At 40.8% G+C, this 21757-nt stretch overlaps 1 protein-coding gene across 1 annotated transcript in view; it reads left to right on the forward strand.

Annotated features, from left to right (window-relative positions):
• LOC116240945 (alpha-2-macroglobulin-like protein 1) overlaps window positions 1–9692 on the forward strand; it is a 29569-nt gene extending 19877 nt beyond the window's left edge. The window contains exons 26-37 of the mRNA XM_031611520.2: window positions 541–622; window positions 706–862; window positions 2186–2260; window positions 2478–2631; window positions 3745–3926; window positions 4336–4551; window positions 4971–5092; window positions 5757–5847; window positions 6531–6599; window positions 6889–6991; window positions 9178–9219; window positions 9490–9692. Of these exons, the coding sequence (XP_031467380.2) occupies window positions 541–622; window positions 706–862; window positions 2186–2260; window positions 2478–2631; window positions 3745–3926; window positions 4336–4551; window positions 4971–5092; window positions 5757–5847; window positions 6531–6599; window positions 6889–6991; window positions 9178–9219; window positions 9490–9497 (1301 nt within the window). The 3' untranslated portion in view covers window positions 9498–9692. The remainder of the gene's footprint in view (window positions 1–540; window positions 623–705; window positions 863–2185; window positions 2261–2477; window positions 2632–3744; window positions 3927–4335; window positions 4552–4970; window positions 5093–5756; window positions 5848–6530; window positions 6600–6888; window positions 6992–9177; window positions 9220–9489) is intronic.
• Window positions 9693–21757: the final 12065 nt, after the last annotated feature.

The following is a 21757-nucleotide window of genomic DNA, read 5'->3' on the forward strand; positions in this document are numbered from 1 at the left end:
TATCAGTCTGATGCAGATACAGTTCCTTGTGGAAACAGGGCAACAGTTGCTACTAAATGGAATAAATGTTAGCCATAACAGAGAAATAATTTAGTGTTTGCTTATTTCCAATATAATTCAAATTTAATACAGTGCTAGTGTCTTATTTTGTGAAGCACATCATATTAGGATTTCTCTTTGTCCCTTCTGAGAAAAGCCTCCTTAGCCATTCGTATGGATGGATCTATTCACAATAGGTGTCAGTTAGTGTTGCTTGGAGAGTGTGGGGAGATGAAATGGCTGAGCATGTCCCTACTCTGCAAAATCAGCTAGTAATGTAGAGCAGCTGCATGGCACACTTCAGTGATGCTGTGCAACTTTTTCTTGTCACTCTGATACTGTGGGATGCTCAAGGCATTGTGATGTAGTAGGTTTGGCTCAATGTCTCTGTAGGAGCTGGTGAAGTCTCTTGCTGTAAAAGCCTTCTTCCTACACTAAAAGCACAGTTTGAGATGGTACATGTTTTCACACTAAGAGTTGCTTCTGCCCCTGTCTTCATAGGTTATCAGCGTCAGCTGCTCTACAAACATGATGATGGCTCCTACAGTGCCTTTGGGAAGTCTGACACCCAGGGCAACACATGGTGAGTGGCCAGAGTTGGTGCTGTCATCCCAAACTTAGCATCCATTCTATTTCCTGGCTGTGACATCTGTGATCTGCCCACAGGCTGACAGCTTTTGTGGCCAGGTCCTTTGGGCAGGCCAGCTCTTACATTTACATCAGCAAAGATCATGTGCAGGATGCTGTGCTCTGGCTGCAGAAGCATCAGTTATCCAATGGTTGCTTCCAGAGTGTGGGGAAGCTCTTCAATAATGACTTGAAGGTATGACTAATGGTGATGGAAGTAGGAGTGGGAGAAACACAATATGGAGACAGGGTCACTTCCCCAGGCTCTTCTGCTGTGCACAGTAGCACAAACCATGCGGTTTAACTCAGTCGAACATCTTCCCTGAGCAGAAGCATAGCCTAGAACAACATGCATTTCCTCTACGTGAGTTTTTTATCTCTACTGGGCATTCTCATTTTTTTTTTCCTCTAGATAAATGGCACCATGACTGATTGTGCCAAGGCACATTAGGGTACAGGGAGAAATATTTGTATTCTATAGTGCTTGTACAAAAAACTCTGGCTGGATTGTCCCTCTTCTCATTCATTATGATCCACAATAAAGACTTCAGATAAGCCTAACTTTGTGCATTAACATGGAATGATCTGAAGACACAATTGTCCCTTCACTGCCCACCAAGTATGCCCACCAAGTTTCCTGGAGCCTGGCACTCCCAGATTGATCCCTGCACTGTAGCTGAAAATGCACAACATGCCCTGATGCTCAAGTACCAAACAACTGGACGTAGTGCAGCAGTACGTGGGTTCATATGTTCTGTAAAGGGAAAAATAATCAAGACTAGTCTGATTGCAAAGTCACCCTAATAAACACAAGGCACAGTTTGAAATAAAACAGGCTGACATTTTAGCAAAGTAAAGGTCCGTCCTTCCTTCCTTCCTCCCTCCCTCCCTCCCTCCCTCCCTCCCTCCCTTTCTTCCTCCCTTCCTCCCTCCCTTCCTTTCTTCTTCCCTCCCTCCCTCCCTCCATCCGTCCCTCCCCCCCTTCCTCCCTTCCTCCCTTCCTTATAGACTTTATCCTTGTCTGATTTCCATGCATTTCTCAACATGAGCTTTCTGTTTGAATAGATCTTTTGGGGCACAACAAAGTTCCCTCTCTTTGCACTTCGAAGTTTTTGCTATCAGTATGAATAATGCCTCACAGCATCATTTATGATGCAGTCTTGTCTCCTCTCTGATGGCAGAACTTTGCTGGGAATGCTTGTCCTCTGATGGGAAAAGAGACTCTTGGATTCCTGTTTTCCCTTGTTAACCTATAGCTTCTTGCAATCAACTGATTTGTATACAAACTCACATCTTGTATACAAATCCTGTATCGTAAAACCTTTGTTCTAGTATTTACTTGTAACATATTAAAAAAATAAATCAATTACTTACCACCATATCAGGAATACCCACAGGCATGCTACTATACTCTGGTAGTTATGTTATCCATAGGCAGTTTCAGTAGTTAAACAATCACAGTTCGCATAATGTTTGGAGGCAAGCAATGTTCATTTTTGTCTGTCTGTGTGATTTACAGGGTGGTGTGGATGATACACTCTCATTAACAGCCTATATTGCTGCTGCCCTTCTGGAGCTCCAAGTGGAGAAGAATGTAAGCCACATTTGAACTCTTTTGGGTCTTTTAACATGGATAATGTGTTCTTACTGTCATTGACCTGATTTGCAGCAAGCAGAGTATCTGTGATTCCCAACTAATCGTAGGGGAACAGTTGTCACTGAAAATGATGCAGGGCTTGCAGGGAAGACATAGTTGTAATACTTAAGGATTGTTGATATATTTGGAAATTTTCTTTCAATCCCTTTCTCAGGATACAATGCTGAATAATGCCTTACGTTGTCTTAAAAATGTTAAATTTGATGAGACTAACCTTTATGTCAAGGCCTTGATGGCTTATGTGTTCACACTGACTGAGGATGTGGAGATGAGACAGGAGCTTCTGGATAAATTAGAGAAAGAAACTGGTAAGTTGTTGCCTTTCAAAAATTTGGATTTCTTCTCTTTGGATTCACAGAATCATGGAATTGTAGGAGTTGGAAGGGACCTTTGGAGGTCATCTAATCTAATCCCCCTACTAAAGCAGATTTCCTTGAGTAGTCTGCAGAGCAAAGAGTCTAAATGGGTTTTGAAAATCTTCAGGGAAAGAGACTCTGCAACCTGTCTGGTTACCTTGTTTCAGTGCTCTGTCAGCCTCAAAGTAAATAATTTTTTTCTCATGTTAATATGGAATTTCCTGTTTTCCAGTGTCTCCCATGATAGTCTACCCCTAAATTCCTATCCATAAGTTCTCAACTCATTCACAATTCATCCCTAGGTACATTCCTGTTGCTCTCTCACATAAAGAACAACTCTATCACCTTGCCTTGCTGACTTATCTTTCCTAAAAGGTACATAGGCATCCATGACAACATTCTAGTCATACAAGCTGTCACACCATGTCTTCATGATCGTAGTGAGAATATGGCTCTGTGACAACACACAGATGTCTAGTTCCTCCTATTTATTCCCCATGCTGTACACATTGGTCCCTGGTCTCTTAAAGTCAACCTACGCGTTCTCCACTTAATGACCGTAATGTGAGCTACAGTTACAATCCAAGAGCTGATATACTCACAGCTTATCACTGAGGAAGCAGTGCCTGGATACATAGTAATAATGAGAGTGGCTTCCTCATCATAGCTTGGAATATGGTGTATGAAAACTAGTTCATCTCTGCCACAGGACATAGCTTTGAGTATACACATAGCCAAATAAAACCAGGACTGCACTTTTAACAAAAAGCTTGTGTTCAGAATCAATCAGTTTCTAGCAGAACTGTTTCTTAGAAGAATGAGAATTTGGGGTCACATCTGCAGCCTGGATCTCTCTGTGCTTCCAGAGGAAGAACTGGAGTCTAACATATTTTCAGAGAACAAAAACCACTGGAAAGATTGGCTTCTGTTTCTCCAGAAAATTGCAGCCACTTCTGGTGTTGTAAAGGAAACTGCCACTCCTCCAGATACAGAAGGGCAGGATGAACTGATGTTCATAAGGGTCTAAAGTTCTTCTCTTCTACACTTTTTTTCTCTATGCATCAGCAGGGCGTCTGACATCAGATTCCAGTGGTGAAGAATCTTCCTCTATGATTGAGATAGTAGCCTACATTCTTCTGGCTCATGTTTCCAAACCAGATTTTGCTGTCAATGAAAGTGCAGTCAGCAAGCTTGTGCACTGGCTCAGTAAACAAAGAAATGCTCTTGGGGGATTTGCTTCCACACAGGTAACAATCTGGAGAAAGTTATGGGGGAAGAAGAGAGATACTGTACATAGAGTGATGTGTGTGTGTTGTGTGTGTGCATGTCTCTCCAGATCCATCCTTTGCAGAGAGGCATACATGAGCCCTGCTTTGGAAGGAGAATTCTGTGGGGAAGGTTTTTGTTTGTTTGTTTTTTCATGGTGTAATTGGAATCACCAAGGACTAGAACTGCTAGTCCCAGGGCTCAGAAGCCACGCTCACCAACATACAGAAGTTATCCAGAAGCCTGTGAACTCACTGGTATATACCCCAGTTGTATCAGAGCATGATTCAGGGCCATTAGATATGTATTTTTACCTGTTGTGCCTGATTTAGATTGCTGGATCTTGTACTGCTTTACTGCATAGGAAAGTGAGTTTCTCTTTCCCTTCAGGATACAGTCATTAGCCTGCAGGCCCTGGCTCAGTATGCAGCCCTGATTCCTCATGAGGTCAGAGATGTAAAGGTGACAGTGAAAGGCAAAGAGACTACTCCACTAGAGTTTCATGTTCACCAAAATAATAAACTAGTCTTGCATCAAGCATCTCTCCTTGAAGTCCCAGGGATGTACACAGTACAGGCAACTGGCAGTGGCTGTGTCTACATACAGGTGAGTATATATAAGAAACAGAGCTGTTAAGTTTTGCTGCTAACTCTATAAGTGAGTTTTTGATCTAAGCAAATGCTATAGCCTCACGTTCTATAAAGGATTTTGCTTCTTTCTCTTCATGGGCAGTGTTTTAGCTAACGTGCTTTCTCAAGCCTTTTTTTTTTTTCTTCAATAAGGACAATGTTGGACTGAATGAGACCTTGGATTACAGATATCTGAGCCTTCAAACTTAGGGCTACATTTGGAGGCTGTATGAGACCTATGGGCTCAACACAGCATGTCTGGACAGAAAGAACAGCTGGAGCAAGCTGTGTTACTTACTGGTTATCAGTTTGTTAAAAGCTGGAGGCACAAATAGACCTTTGGTTCATGCAGAAAAGTTCTGGAATACTTGACAGACATTGTTCCTTTTCCACCAGAGCACTCTCTACTATAACACGCCGCCACCAAAAGCTGAAGTTGTCTTCCTCCTGGATGTGGAAACAGTAACACGAGAATGTGATGGTGTCAGGAAACAGTTTGACATCCACTTATCTGTTAGGTATGGGATTCTCTGGTGCTTTTCCTTAACCAGAAAACAGTGAGAGCTTCCACAGTATGACAAGAACCCCCCAGATATCTCCTATTTTTGGCAAACACCGGGACAGACTGCCTTCTCTGTAGATTCAAAGAAGATAATGAAGAGAGAGCTAAGGCCTGGGAAAGCAAAGGAACACACTGGCAGTGGTTTCCATAGCCTAACTATCTCAGCACTGTGCAGCACAGCAGTTCCTAGAGCACTGGCAGATGAGACAACAGTGTTCTCAAGAACCAGAGTTCCCAGTACAGGGAGAATTTGGGGGCATGGTCTGAACCAGTGTGTTTTGATTCGTATTCTTCATGCCCTACTGTCCTGAAAGAGAACAATGCCAACATCTTCCTTTTATTGAGTGAGAAGACAAGAGAATGGGAGACCCGTTCACTCTTAATCTATAATATCAAAGATAAGTTCCATCTCACTGCAGAGCAGTGTGTACATTTGCTGCACAGTCTTTCTCCATATTGAGCTAGTTGGGGCAATGAGATTTTTTTCCCCTTTATGTAAGCAGCTGTGCTTTCACATCACTGTAGAGCAGAACAGAATTTGGACTAAAGTTTATCATGATATTCTGTAAATGTTGTGACGAGTTTCCCATCTAATGCGTTTCTCTCCTGCCTTTTTTCAGCTACACTGGGGACCGTGAAACTAGTAATATGGCCCTGGTGGAGGTGGATATGCTGTCAGGATTCATTCCTATGAAAAAGTCTGTGAAAGAGGTAAGACTTTTTCTTCTGGCCTTCCCTGAAGATATGAAGATGTACTTTCCAGATGTATCTCAGCCAGAAATACCCAAACCTCTAAGAACTGCTGGAGTATAATAGTTACTATGAAGTTATCTTACTTTGGTTAGTTAGTTAGTTAAATAAACTAAGCAAGTGCAGATACAGTAGGCTATTCCACAAGACAATTTTCTACTTGCTAAACTGATTGTGTAGTTTGTCATATTTAGTAGTACGAAGCACGTATGAGGTAAGAAGCTAGAAAGGAGCTGAAAACCACCTCATTAGAGCTACTGGGGTGCACTGAAATTTCTCACTATTGTCATTTGGAGGAATACTCCATAAAGCACTGTTGAATCCCATAGAATCTTTCAGTGACATGTTTCATTGTTCTAGGAGATTACTAGAAGATCCATCATATTTTCCTACTTAATGGCTTTACCTTTGCTACAAGTGCTTCAATTAGGATCATAGGTAAAGGACATTTGTTCCAAATCTAAGAAAGTCTTTTGTGTGCTCCTAGCAAATACAGGCCCTTACAGTTAGAGAAGGCGGGCTCTCCCGTGTCTAGGCTAAGTGCCATAATCAGCAGTGGTGTGCTGACAAAGCTATATGTGAGACATCAGGCAAGGCTAATGAGCTGATGCTAACAAAACAAATTCTCTTGTCTTCCTGCATAGTTGGAGAATGTACTCTTGGTGAAAAAGGCAGAGATAAAACCAGACAAAGTCACAATCTACTTGGAAGAGGTAAGAGGAAGACCACATAGATCTGCTCAGTCAAGTAGTACTAAAGTAGTTGCTGTGCAGCAGAAATACTTTGTTTTGAGAATCTCATAATAACAACAGCAGTATTTTGTGTTGGGACTTTAGAGATCAGAAAATACAAATCTCTAGGATAGTCATACAACTCAAAATTGGCAAAAGAGAAAGAGGATGAAAGAATCTGGAGAAGTGGAGAAGGAAATCTTTGATGCAGAGGGAATGAAGTTGGAATGCACATGACTTTGAGATAGCCAGTATCTGTCCTTCTTTCTAGCTGGACAAGACTTCTCTGAATCTTAACATATCAGTGGAACAAGATAATGAAATACAGAACCTGAAACCAGCCACAGTGCATGTCTATGACTACTATAAACCAGGTGAGATTTCACAGGTATTGGAGAAGAGTCACTATCTTACCTCCCACTCAAACACAGTGCAGTCTATGTCATTTGTTCCACTTGCATCCCTTAGTCCAGTGTACTTCCTCCTTCAATTTCAAGCTTGGTTTTCCTCTGTACAGAACTTCTACATTTAAGTTTGAGAATCACTTTCTTTTATGTTCCTGTTCCTTGAAGTGAGACTGCTGGACACTGAGGTTATGTTTTGGGGTGGATATTCAAAATGACTGCTTTTTAAAAAAATTGTTCTAACTTCAAGATATGTCTCTGTGGAAAGAAAGCTTCTCTGTCAGTTTACCATGTCTTCTTTCACTCCTTAGCTCTCTTGAAAATATTTAGACATTTATTTAAAATCAATGAAGTTGGAATGCACATGACTTACACCTTAATTGATCAGAAGGCAGAATTAAGTTCTATGCTTTTCAGGTATAGTATAACAGTCCAGCCCACAAGTAGGTTCTGTCATATTCTAGAGGATAATAGGAAAATAATTTCTTAGCCTGTTACCTTAAGACTCAAGTTGGAGTTTTCAAAAGCAGGCATTATTTATTTTTGGCTCTGGATGCATGGTGGATCATCTCTGCCTACTATGCATGTTTTGTACAAAGTATCTTCAGCCTATATACATTACTTGTGTTACATATGCAAATGTTTTCCCAAGCAGTACATACGTATTCAATACTTCTCCCAAAATCATTAACATAGGATTCTGCCTCCTTGCACATGATGAGACTTCTCTGGTGGTAGTCTTTTGGGGTCTCTGGTCATCATCAGTAGTCGTCTTCTGGTTGAACCTGGTCTTCATGGCTGCTCAGCTAGCTTCTTACCTTGATTGCACAATACTTTCACAATGGTTTTACAAAACTATCATCTGATTCAAAGCAGAACTTCCCTTATCTACTTGGTACAAAGAACAGACTCTCCCCCCTATCTAAACAAACTACTGGGCTATCCATCAAAGAGCATTAGCAAGTTCAACAATATCACTACAACTTGTATAAGTTCCTTGAAGCTCTAAATGAACTAAGCCCAGAGATCTTGAATTCATTCTTGGCCTCTACCTCTCCACACTCAGTATGAGACAGCACACACAATAACAAGAATTATTTGAAAAGAATTTGAGAGAAATATGCAAAAGTACTACTGGAGATTTAGAAAGCTGAACCATATGTCTACATGTTGAATACTGAATTCCATTCTTGCTCTCCCTTCCCATACCATTTCAAGAAGAAGAGGAGGATTCTTAATTCAGTCTTCGCAGAAATAAGTACTGTGACCTAGTATGCTCTCTCTTTGCTATCTCATCTTTCATCAAAATTTTTGTGCTTGTTACAAGACAGGAATATACTGATTATCAATAAAAAACAAGGCTATTGGGAAAACCTACCAAAAGGCTTTCTCTTTAAAAAACATGTTTTATTATGTAAGTCACTCTGAAAGTAATGCCTCCTATTTATATCCATGGAAACTAAAACAGATACAAAGAGCACAATAATACTATTTGAAAGAGCAAATCCTTAGCTACAAAGCACCGTTTTTCAGTCTCCACCATTGGCTGGGCATTTTTTCCAGTGGTGAACAAGAGTCTGCATGCTACACTCATAAAAACCTGCACCATCAGAGGTGATCTACTGTCGTTGTCCCCAGTGTTAAAATGCATCTCCCACTACCTCACCACGCTAACATCTGCTGTTTGGTCTCCATAACCATTCAGCAAGTGTCAATAAATATCAATGAGTGCAATTTTTTCTTAATGGAGAAATCAATTCCACACCTTTTCTCCATACGCACTTCAGTGTCAGATGCCATTTGTCAGACTGCCCCTCTATTGCCCCTCTGTCACGTGGCAACAAAATGTAACAGAATATTGGCAGCAAGGTTCAACCTCAACTGCTGTATCACCACCATCTGCCTCTGACATTGTGAGCCAACATAATAAAATAAGTGGCATTACTTTTGGATTATCACACTGGATAATAGGATCTTTTATAGCTGGAGTGGAGACAAATAAAGGAAAATTCTAGACATTTTTTTGTTCCTATATTCACACCCTAAAGAGGGGAAAATAAGGAGAGTGGGATGGTTGCGTTAAAGAGAAAGAAGCTTGGCATTATTTTACTATGTAGTTCTGAGACTCACCATGCATTCTCTTTTTGCTCCTACAGATGACCGCACAGCAAGAGAATACAGTTCCCCTTGCAGTTCAGGTTAGTGTTAATAGGCTTTCAAGATGGGAACAGCTGAAACAGCTGGAACTGAGAACTGGCCGTAAGCAAGCAAAGCAGCCACTTCTGCTCTGTCTTTAATTCCATCATGTACCAATTGGACTGCAGTTCTCACAGCATCCCAAATCTGAATGCAACTGAAAGTACCTATTGTCAATGAAAAAAGACTGTTACAACTCATTCTCTACAACTTCTTGACCCTTGGATTTGTTACTAAATATTCATCATGCCTTATGTTTTTTCTTTCTACAGATGTCTAGATCAAAGATTCTGAAAAGAACACCATGGTTCTGGAACCAGTAATCTGAGTTTCCTTTTTCATAAGGAAAACACCATTACTCTGGCTTTCCTGCTGTACATACTTTTGCTCTGTTGGGTGCACCCTGTTTTATTTGATACCCTTATTTTCTATGTGAAACCTGACTTGATATGCAGTAGTTTGAGTTCAAGTGAAATAAACTATGTAAAACCTGAAAAGAAGGCAGTGACTTGATAGTTTATTAAATCTGCACAGAATTTAGCGTCTGAAAAAAAAGTAAAAAAAGGAGAAACATTTCTTAGATCAGATATACATATTTTTCATTTGGTCCCTATATTGGCTTAAGTATTCATCTCCTCCCTCCGACCATCTCTGGACTACCTTCTCAGTTGAGATAACACAACAGACTGTTGGCAATCAAACTCCAAGAAAAAATACACACATACACACAAACAGAACGAAAACCCAAATATTTTTAACCTTCATCATGGCGCTCTGAATCATCTTTCTGTCACAGCTGAAGAGTAAGAGCAGGCAAAGGGAGGCCAAGGGAGAATTACATTACCAGTTCTCCCAATAACTTTATGATGGTGATGTATGAAGGGAGGCCATTAGGTCAAAATAATCCTCTCCAAATTCTCTGTATGTTGTGTAGCCTCATGTTACTATTTCTTATGTCAAGCAGGAGTATTTTAGAAATTCTTTGAGGGCATGATCATTCAGAGCACACTTTCAGATGCCAGTTCCATTCCAAAGTCTCCAGGATTTTCTTTCAGAGCCAACTGCCTTAAAAAACAGTCTGCTGAGCCATACAAAAGAAGGGCTAAATATAGATAGGTTTGTGGAGTTCCTTTTAATGTCTGGTTTATCCTTTTTTATGGAAGTAAATATTAGTAATGTTCTTTTTGAGATGTAGTTTCCTTTCATAAAAAGTGTAGAGCAAGATGTGGTGATAAACATAGGATGATCTGCTGTAGAAATTTCATGCAAACAGATTACGTTAATAGATGTTACTATGCAGTGAACTGTCCGTGATCTTCCCAAGGATATGGCTGTTTCACTTTCCTGATGACATGGAAAAATGAGTACTGAGTATCCTTACAGCTTCCCCTATATACCTGTGTTGCAGCAATATATTAATATTAGCTTAGAGAACCTCAGAAAGCTATCAGATCATACTATGGCTAGAGGGTACACTAACAACTGTGTAAAAGACTGTTGTCTGTCACCAGCCTGTAGTACCAGGACTGTGGTATTGCAGGATAGAAGTAGGGGTCACAATTAAGGCTCTATGGCAAATGCTGGGGAAAGCTATTATCCTCCTTTGTGCAGTTTGTTAGGCCTTATCTAGACTACTGTGTTCAGTACTGATACTCTCCTAGTACAAGATATTGATGAACTATTGAGAAAGGTTGTCAGGGGCTAAAGCACAGGTTGTCTGGAAAAGAGAAGGCTTTGTAGGGGACCTAGTAGCAGCCTTCCAGTACCTACAAGGAGGTTTCCAAGTAGGTAGAAACTGGTTCTTCATGGTAGTGTGTGATGGGAGGAGAGACAGCAGACATGAAATGAGAGATTCAGCCTGGATATAGTGAGAACAGGCAAACAAATGGAACCGATTGTTCAGAGAGCTTGTACAGTCTCTGTCCTTGTAGGTTTTCGTGACCTGACTGGATAAAACCCTGAGCAACCTGGTCTGATCACACACCTGATTCTAATTTGAGCAGGAGGTTGGGCTATAGACATCCTGTGGTTTTGATATAGGTAGGTTTGCTTAGCAATAGGGATTAGTACATTAGTTTAAGAACGAATGTTTTAGCTTAGCAAAAGGAATCCATAAGTGATAGTTCTAAAAATTTCCATTTCAGCTTTAGTAGTGAACAGCCTTGTTTTTCCTCAGTAACTTTGCACTGGGAACATAATAGAATATTTTATCTTTTGCCTCAATGATTTTGCCTCACGAGAAGTGCTGGAGTCACAACAGAATACTTCTGTATTTTGTCTCAAAATATATCAGGACATTTTCCTTGGGTTCCACATACATTGTTTTTAAAAAGTGGCTCACTGTGGCCTGATAAGCAATGGAAATCTTCCAAACAGGGGAAAAGCGGGTGGAACTGAGACAAAGATTTCAGTGATGAAGCTGATGGTGAAAAAAGGGGAAGAAATAGGTGGGTACTGACCACTGAGCATGCCCAAAGAGACATGAGCATTTATCTATGAGACCTTGAAAAAGAATGAATATGAAAGCCAATGTACTGCATAGGCATGCAGGCTCTTGTTTGTCACTGGCTAATGGTGGTGACTGTTGAAAAATAGTGTTTTGTAGTTGAGTTTATGAAATAGTATTATTATGCTCTCTGTATGTGTTTGTTGTGGTTTTATGATTTTTTGTTACCAGTATTCTACATCATAACATCATGTAAAGCACTGGGAGCTAAAGAGTTACTGCTGCAGTTCCGTGGACTGTTGATAGTTTTGGGTACCTGCCTCACAAAAGAAGAACTACAGCTCCCAGAAGTCTCCATTATTCCATATTTCCATTAACAGGGAGAGATAAAACTGGGAGTTGCAAGACTGCCTTCTCTTTTTCTGCTTGTCTCTGCAATGTGTACTCCCTAGCCATCTTGTCTAAAGCATTAGAGTAAGGCCTTCAGTTTTGGACACTCATTTATTTGATTTATTAGCTTCAATTCCAATTATATTGCATTATACTGTGTTATTTCTCATTATGCTATCATATTTAGTAAATTAGTTTTCTCCTTTATCTTGTTGCTGCTGTTTTTTTTTTTTTAGACCCATTTCACTACCTTTTCCCTTCCCCGCCTTTCCTCTTTCCCAGGGCATGGGTCTGTGGATCCCTCCACCCCATTAATAATGAAACTAGGCCAAACCAGGCTGGAACTGTGACAATGCTTAGTTTCCATGGAAGTAAATAGAAGGCATTACTTTCAAAGCAACATTGGTAAATTTCTACTCTGCTTGGCAGTTTCAGAGAGACTGCAGTGTCACTTGAGAGAGCACAAAAATGAAAAAGACCTTAGAAGATGTCCAGCAGTTGCCTACCCAGAACATCCAACCTATGTCCTTTCCTGGGGACAAAAAGCAGGTCTCTTGGCAGTGTCATGGTGCACAGTCTCAACCTTCAGGTGAAGCAACCTGAAGCTATTGGTATCCAAAAAGGGATACCAATAAGCAACTGTTCTAGAAAGCCCATCCGGGAAAAGGCTGGCAAAGAAGGATAGTCTGCAATGGAGGAAACTTTGCTGGTACTCTGCAGTGATGTGGAGGTGATACTGTGACTGTACCTCCAGCATCAGGTCTGGCAGGCTAACAGTTTCCTGCTTACACAGGGAAACCATGCTACCTCTGAGACTGTTGACGAGGCTTTCTTGCTTCAGATGCAGGAGGCTTTGTGCTCACAGGCTCTTGTCCTGATGGGGGACTTCAACCATCCGGATATCTCCTCGATAGACCACATGGCGAGTTGCAAGAGGTCCAGGAGGCTCCTAGAATGTGTTGATAACTTTCTGGTCCAGGTGTTGGACAGACTGACCGGAGGTGAAGCTTTGCTGGACCTGATGCTCACCAATGCGGAGGAAATCATTAATGGTGTTAAGGTTGGAGGCAGCCTGGGTTGCAGTGACCACGGTCTGGTCAAGTTCATGATCTCGAGGGATGTGGACCTGGTGGAGAGTGGCGTCGGGATCCTGAACTTTGGAAGAGCGAACTTTAAGCTGTTCAATGGACTGTTGGCTGAGATCCCCTGGGATGCTTTCTTTAAAAACAAAAATGTTGAGGAGAGCTGGTTACTCTTCAAGGATGCCTTCCTGAGAGCGCAAGAACTCTCCGTCCCTCTGAACAAGAAAGTGGGCAGAGGAGGGAGGAAGCTGGCGTGGCTTGGTAAGGACCTGCTGAGAGTGCTGGGGGCAAAGAAAGGTATGTACAAGCTCTGGAAACAAGGGCGTGCCACCTGGGAAGAATACAGGGATGCTGTCTGGACTTGCAGATGTGGGAGCCTAGATACCCCTTCCAACAGTTTAGAACAGGTGCAAGAGAGTGGAAGAGTATGTTAACGAGTTCCCAGAAACTCAATACATATGTAACACATTTTGGGGAAATCTGATGACTATGTATGTACTTTGCCTTTATATGTACAGCTGTGTACCCCTAAGCATGCATGTTTGACGGGGCAACCCCCCATGCACACAGTGCTGTATTAAAGAAACCTTCTTCACATAATTCATTGGCATGCCAAGTTATTCTACTGAGTTTCTCAATTTCAAGTGCCAGAAAAGAACCTCTGGTATGTGTAAATGAAGTGAAGCATGAGTAGCTGGCAGATGGCCAGGTGACTTACTCCCATCATAGCAGCTTTCAAGATTTGGTTTCCCAGATGGCCTGGAAGAAATGGAGAAACTTCCTGTTAGGAAAATTTCTGCTCCAGTAAGTTTGCTCAATCATCTTCATCCCAAAAAAGAGACAGGGGAGAGTCTTAAACTTTCTTTATTCAAATAAAGGGAGACTACACCGGGGCATAACCCTGTAGGGTTTCTCAAAGTACTGAGGGGCACAGCCCCTCTTTTATCCTTGTACTCCGACACCAGGGAGCCCTTCCCCCTTTCCCCATTGGGTGAGGTACTCAGGGTTCACATTCTTCTCAATTTGCCTATCAGACATCCCCCCCTCTGCAGTAGGTATTCCCTTTTATTTCCTTTGTTTATACATACTTTGTAATCTGGGTTCAGAGTTTGTTGTTTTGCCCAACTACAACTATCTTTGTATCCTGTAAAGTCAATCACTATTTGTTCTGCCCAGCAAACAAGACTCACCTGCAGATGCCAAGCTAGCATCTCCTGGCATATACTTGCAAAATAAGTTGGTTTGATCAGATTGTTGTGATTGAAAATCTTTTTTTCAGCTTTTTCTTATTTTGCAGGAAACCTGTTATCCTTCCCTTGTTCTTCCCAGATTTTATTTTGCAAGGACGCTTTATCCTTTTTTCTCCTTTACTTCCTATAAAATTTTAACACAGTACAGAAAGCAGCTAAAGGCAATCTGGTAAGTAGCATCTCAGCTACAAAAGGATTTTTCTGGGGAAAAAAAAAAAAAAAAAAAAAAAGTCCTAAAAGGAATGAGAAAGAAGCCCCTTAAAAAGGAGGATTTTAGCATGCTAGATTGCCTCAAATGAGTTCTGACATTTTTAGGGAGCTGTTATCAAAAATAAGTAGCATATTTAAAGTCTATGCATGTAGAAGATGAACAGATAGGGGTCAGTTGAAGCATAATGATTTTATGAGTATGGCTTACTTGGGTCTTTATGAATACATGCCAAGATTGTGCAAACAAGATTGAAAGATCACACTACTTCTAGTGAGTCAGAAGTGATCAATTTCCTAGGCTTTCACAGAGTGTTATCACAGGGTTTATTTTCACTGAAATAAACCCTAATACACAGAAAAGTTAGAACACAGGACAGGTGTATGTATACTGAACACATATCTAAGCTTGCAAAAAACCTCTGTGTATACCCTTACTAGAATATTCAGTAGGTATCTGCCTAGATTTTGGGCTTCTTGTACAGCCACAAAATCAAAAACACTAAGCTGTGACAGAAAACAACCCTCCCTCCCTTTCTGTAAAGGAGAACCCTCAGTGTCTCTTTAGGGCTCAGGGGTTCCTGGTCACTCCAATTCTCTTGCTCAATTACTTGGCAACCTCTTCTGAAAGCATGCTTACTTTAAGGGACTGCTGTGTATTAGTCTATATTCAACTAACATTGTTCAGTTTGGAGACAGGGTAACATGCAATAAATCTGCCTTTCTTATTTCTCTCATTTTTAGCCCCTCAAACAGCAAAGAAATACAAAACTTTTGAATAATAAGGCTTATTATTGTGAAACGTTGTACAATATACAGATTCTAAAGTTTATTCCAAGACTTTCTTCTCCTTTTTGAAGTAACAGTAACAGGCTTTTAAAATAGCTACTATTAAGAACTACATGAGACTCCATGGATTCATCTCATCATCTGTACTTTCTCCATGCAAGGTAAGCATGCTTTTAGACTCGCATGCAGTGGCTTGCTAACTTTAAATCTTATTCCACAGGTTATATTTCTGCTACACTCAAAGAGTTACATCAATCTGTATCAACTGACAGGTAAAGCCAAGACATCTGATACATGAATAATTTTTAAGCTTGAAGAGATTTTTTTAAGAATGCCTGACTTTCTTTTGTTAACCTCATCGGATTTATTTTAAGGGTAAAGGATCTTGGTTTATCTTTGACATTCAGAGGCTCCTTTCCAGACAACGGTCTACAATTTGTGACTTCTTGTGTTGTATAGTTTGACAGATAACATCTCAAAGTGGGCTTATTCCCACTCTGCCTGGAGAATCATGCAGTTGAAATGGATGATATGTTGATAAGAAATCTAGTTTATACTGTCCTGACAGCCAGACCCAGTAACACCTGGAAGTTTATTCATATGTATCAGCTTTTGTTTGTTGATCTACTTTTCCTTTCATATGCAGTTCACGTTTTAAAGTAAGTCGAGAGAAGGGTGCCTTCAGGGTACTGCAAGTTCCTGGCGTTAGCTCCTTGGACATAGGCAAAGCATTCTGATAATTCCTTTATGTTTTTTAGCGTCCCAGTTAATGTAGGGAATAGAAAGGTGAATTGGCACGCATTGGCCTGTTTTCTTTTGTAGAATGGGAAACAAAGATGAGGGGATTTGTGGTTGCGGCCTCTCTAGTATCTCTGCTTGCATGCAAGGACAGCCCTAGTTATGGTAGGATGCAGATTCTTAACAGGATCAGTTATGCAGGAAATAAAATATACGGCGAGGAATGGAGGGATAGTGGTTTATAAAGACTTATAAGAAATGCAGGGCTAAAAAGGTCAGAGGAAGACCTACAAAACAGAACAGTCATATGAGTTTCTTCTCAGAAATAGGACCAAATGACTTGCAGAAAGCCTGCTTTGTAATAAAGAGAAAATTGCCTCAGCTTCCTCAGAAACTTACTTGCATTTTTCCAGAAGAGAATATTATAGAAACTGGCTGACATTCAGGCCACATCTTGTAGGAAGGCAGTATTATCTGGAACTGTCAAACTGTCTTCCTTAAACATCAACAGCCCTGTGTAGGAGGATGAATTCAGTTATTCCTTAAGTTCACATTTAAAGAGTTGTGGGAATCAAATGTTGTTTCTGCATTAGAATTGGATAATATATTTTTTTTTTATTTCACGATCTCCACTGTCACATTTCTTTTTGGGAGTCTTTCTACTTTACTTGGGGAAGATCTCTGATAGTTTCTTATCTTCTAGACGAACCTTGAAAACAACAGGACGCCCGGCACTGCAATCGCGAATAAAATCTGCTTTTGTCAGAGATACCGTCCTGACATAAATGTTTCCAACACATTTGAGTAGATGTGAAAAGTGCTTGTAGTGAACTGGTTGGCCAGACACTATGATTCCCACATGTAAGCCATGTTTTATAAGAAATCCTAGGCTCAAAGGTCAGTCTGCTTCAGACTTCTGGCTCCCGCAGCTTTAAGGATTAGCTCTGGATGGCTGAGGCTAACTACCATTACAAGCTGTCATGTTCCTTGGAAGCATGCGTGAAGAATCCAGACTTCTCCATCACAACAGAAAGAATTTTCCACCTGTGATATGTGATGTTGATTATATCACTGCCAGCCTGAAGTGAGTAAATGAGCATGGGTAAGGGAGAGAAGGTGAATGAGATACGCATTTATATGTTTGTACTATGTGAACATGTACAGCACAGTTTGCACTGATCCTTATGCTAAGCAGCACTGCTTACTTATCTATATATGAGGTTCATTTGCAGCCACTGCTTACCTAGCAGCTTCAGAAAAAAAGCCAAAACCAAAGCAAAAACTTGAAAAGTTGCACTTTTCCTGTAGAGCCACTAAGTGTCACTATCACTCTCTAGCTTTTCCTAAAAGCTTTAGTTTCTTTAACAAAACTTATTTGCTGAAAGACGTTGGAATATCTTAGCTTCCTGAAAAGCCTGGAGCTGGGAAAGTCTGCACCTAAAATGTGAGCAAGTGATTGAATGTGGGCTATTGATGAAATGAATTCCGGATTACATTTAAACATAGTGTTAGAAAGATTTCCAGACAGTTTCATGAAGTATAGCATGAGACTTACTGAAAATGATTACAGGATGGAATAAGTGCTTCATGAGGAGATGTAAGAAAGGCTGAATTTCTACCACCTGGTGAGCAATTTGGAGAGCAGTTGAGGAGCTGAGATTTACAAAAATAATGAAAGAAGTGGATAGAGCAAATGGAAAATTGTCCTGTAACAAACGACTACTTTCTTCAGTTCTACCCAAGATAGAATTGAGGACATGTAATATGGTAGGGACTCATTTGAAAAATAAACAAACAAATAAATAAAAATTAAAAAAACCCACAAGAACCTGCTGCTATGAGAGTTTTAGGAACAGGTATCAACAGATTCACAATGCCTGTAGACAAACTAATGGAAAACCAGTTTGTAAAGATAAAAAAGGGGACAGGTAGTAGCAGTGAGTTCATTAAGGTCCCTACTCCCATGCTTTGATGAGGGAATAGAACAACGGAAATGGATTACAGATATCGGCCAGGTGAACCTGCTGTCCCTATAAAGCATTAAGTGTAGCGGAATCTGGTGGACTGAAAGATTCAGAGGCTTCCTTCTGTTCTTAGGCCAATGGAGATGAGCAGGAGCTTCTTACCCATTTCAATTCCTATTAGTAGCAGAGTCGTCAAATTCACAGTATGCATACAAATACAGCCTGATACAGACAGGAGACAGTACTTTAAAGACACTCATATAAACAAAGCACGAGTAGCATGTTTCTAAGGGCAGACTTAGTTCTCTCTTGAATTTTTGACTCCCAAAGCGTTCATCCTACTTACTAACTAGAAAGACTTTAAAGTTTGTTAGTGTGTCTCGTGTGCACACAACAGAACACAGTCAGACAGGATTGAAATAGTTTATTAAGAATACAGTACAGTCTGGTGATCAGGCGCAAAACTTGTCTGCATAAGTGTACTGACAAGAACCTTCTCTCATTAGCAGATTAGTTTAGCCCTCTTCTCATTTTTCATATTTGTTCATCTTGATATCATTTCCCTTTCTGTGATTATTAGCCCAAACTATAGTCCTGCAAATACTCAAGTTCTCTTGTTCTGTCTAAAATCCTCCTCCTCAGTCCATACTAAGTACTGATGCCTCTTTATTGTTTCCTTTTTTTTTTTTTTTTTTTTTTTTTTTTTGCATGGATTCCAGAATGAGTTTAGTGAATTTTGCAGCGGGGACAAATAGCTTAGTCGTTCATGCAGCAGTTGAGTGTTGTAAGAGAAGTTTATTTACAGGGATTAAGTCGGCTGAGTTTCAAGCCTTCCTGTCTTTGTTCCTTTGATCACTCTCAGACTTAAAAAAGAAAAGAAAAAAAAAAGAGAGAGAGAGAGAGAGAAACAGACAGCCAAACACTTTTCCATCTGAATTTAAAACAAAACAAAACCAAGCATTTGGAGCCTCGTTGTATGGTGTTTTTAGTTTTTCAAGCAGCAGCAAATGTTACTGATTCTAAGTCATCTCCTGTGAAATTATATTACTGAATCTGATCAAGTCTTCTTTCCAACGTTATCTGAAATCCGGGAATAAATTCACTAACTCCGAGGTGGTGTTAGTAAGTAGGCATTCTTTGTTTACGACGTCCGACGTGCCAGGGGATTTCTCCGCCCTAACCGCGCGTGTTCTGCTTTTACAAAAGACGTTCAGCTTATATACAATACTTGTGTTACATATGCACATATGCCCTGTTTTCCCGGGCAGTATATGCATATTCAATACTCCCCCCTAAAATCATTAGCATTGGCTCCTGCTTCTTTACACATGCTCAGTGATTTTGGTTGGTAGTCTCATGACCCTCGGGGAATGAAGTTAGCTGTCTTCATGATCGCATTCCTCTTGTTTTTGCAAGTTGGAAGTTTTCCATGGCTCTCTTGCAACAATGAGCAACTTTTTATCACTTAGATGATAGGAAGAGTTCTTTTGGAGTGATGTACTGGAGAGGGCACCCACAGCCACCTAGATAACAGCGATATACTGGGCTCCTTGAGTAGGTAAAGGATGTTATGCAAATGTGGTTTGCTTAGCATCAAACAATTAAGGCAAGTATGTTTCTCTTAGCAAAAGCTAGTTTTGTGAAAGCAAGTATTGTTCAGTTAAGGGTATCACCAACACCAAGCTCAAACTTTAACTTAGTTCCCTAAGCTGGGTAACTGACATAAGTGATGTTCAGCAGAACCAATCAAGGCAAGGGTGACACGCCCGTGCAGATAGCTTCTCTCCTTATTTCTAAATGTGGTGGTTAACCTCTGGCACTTTCTTAATGCACTTGATGCAGATTTCTGCTGTGCATCTGAATCCAGGCAGAGAACGCTCCAGTGATTTGAAGAATTACACAAAATGTTCTGTTAATATATCCTTATAAGCATAGCCAGTGAATTGTTGTATAACATGAAAAACACTTGCCTGAAGCACCATAGTAGCCTTTAGATGTTACGGATGATATTTGTGAGGTAGCATTGTAAATGGGGAGACATGTTGTAAGACTGTTCTGCTTTAACATGATACAAGTTATAACAATATAGTTAAGTTTGCTAGTGTTCATTGATGGATACTCCTGCTCTGCAGTTTGTTTAAATAACAGAAAGAACCCTGCCTCTGAACTAAGGAAATAAGGAAGCTCTGCTGAGTCTTTGTACCAAGGAAATAGGAGGTACAGCTTAGTATCAGTCACTGAATATGCAACATACTTCTGGGAAAACTTGTAACAAAAAAATGTAACATGACTCCTAGAAACTTCTGCATATGTGACATATCTCTTGGAAAATTTCTGCATCAGTAACACCAGTTACGTGTATAACTGAAGATCTTTTGTGTAAGCTACTGTGTAAGATTGGAGGAGCACCTCCTGTAACCAGCACTGTCGGTAAGAATACCTGTTTAACCGTAATAAAACTTTAACCTGTTTAATCTTTACACTGTTAAATCTTTTTGCGTCAATATCTTCAATTCACCAGGCACGGCTCTTTCTGCTGCATCACGCTCATTCATCAGTGTTTTCCTAGGTATCAAGACTTTACCTACATAAAATTGCTGGTGTTTAGTAAGGTTGTTGGAAACATCCAAATAATTTTTGTCAGGACGGTATCTCTGACAAAAGCAGATTTTATTCGCGATTGCAATGGCGGGCGTCCAGCAAGCAGGAGCGCGCCTGTGGACATAGCATGACAGTCTTTATACCCTGTTTTTCCCTTTACCCATCCCCCTGCCCTGTTTCCCCATTGGCTGGGTACTCCAGGTTCACAATCTTATCAGTTTACATTTGTTGGTTATCTGGTGTCAGTCAGTAGCCATCCTGTTGTTTCCAAGATGTCTCAGTGCTCTTCTTGTCGTATTGATATGGTGATTGTCTCCGAAGTCTTCGTTAAACAAAGAGCACCGGGGGGGATGATACCAGGCCTTCCGATGTCTCTTCAGGCGCTTCCTCGGGCATACCATGCCTTGTTCTCTGGTTTGATCTCCTGCAGGATCTTCTTGCAAGGTGTATGACAAAATATACATATATACACCTATATACAGAGCGTGCATTCCTGGGAAGGTTTGGCTAGAGGATAAGCGATGTAAACTATCAGAGATCTTCCCCAAGTTAAGTAGAAAGACTTCCAAAAGGAACTATGACAACAGAGATCGTGAAATAAAAACTATTATCCAATTCTAATGCAGAAACAACATTTGATTCCCACAAGGTTAACCATTCTCCAGAAGAGCTGATTGCAAATTTTCTCAGCAGAGAGCATGCTGTTTAAGCCGAGTGCTGTGCCTGCCCTGCAAAGCTCGGTTCTGGTGGTTATAAAGCTAGAGCTATCCGGCCATTGGCTCTCTTCCCAGAGCCGGTAGAGGATACAGGACGCCGACGCGTGCCCCTCACCCGCTCTGATTGTTGGGACCTGACAGGGCGTAGAGGCGAGAACCACAGGCGAGCGCTGCCGGAAAGACAGCTCTCATACGAGGTTCTCAAACGCCGCCACCAGGCTGCAGCTGCCGTCGCCCAGGCAACAGAAAGCGGCGCTCGAGAAGGGATCATGTGCCCGGAAGTGCCTGCAGGGAGGAAGTGACGAGCCTGGGTGCCCCGGAGGCCAACATTATTAAAAAAAAAAAAAAAAAAAAAAA

Source organism: Phasianus colchicus, chromosome 1 (assembly GCF_987193195.1).
Source record: "Phasianus colchicus chromosome 1, bPhaCol1.hap1.1, whole genome shotgun sequence".
Taxonomy (NCBI): Eukaryota; Metazoa; Chordata; class Aves; order Galliformes; family Phasianidae; genus Phasianus; species Phasianus colchicus.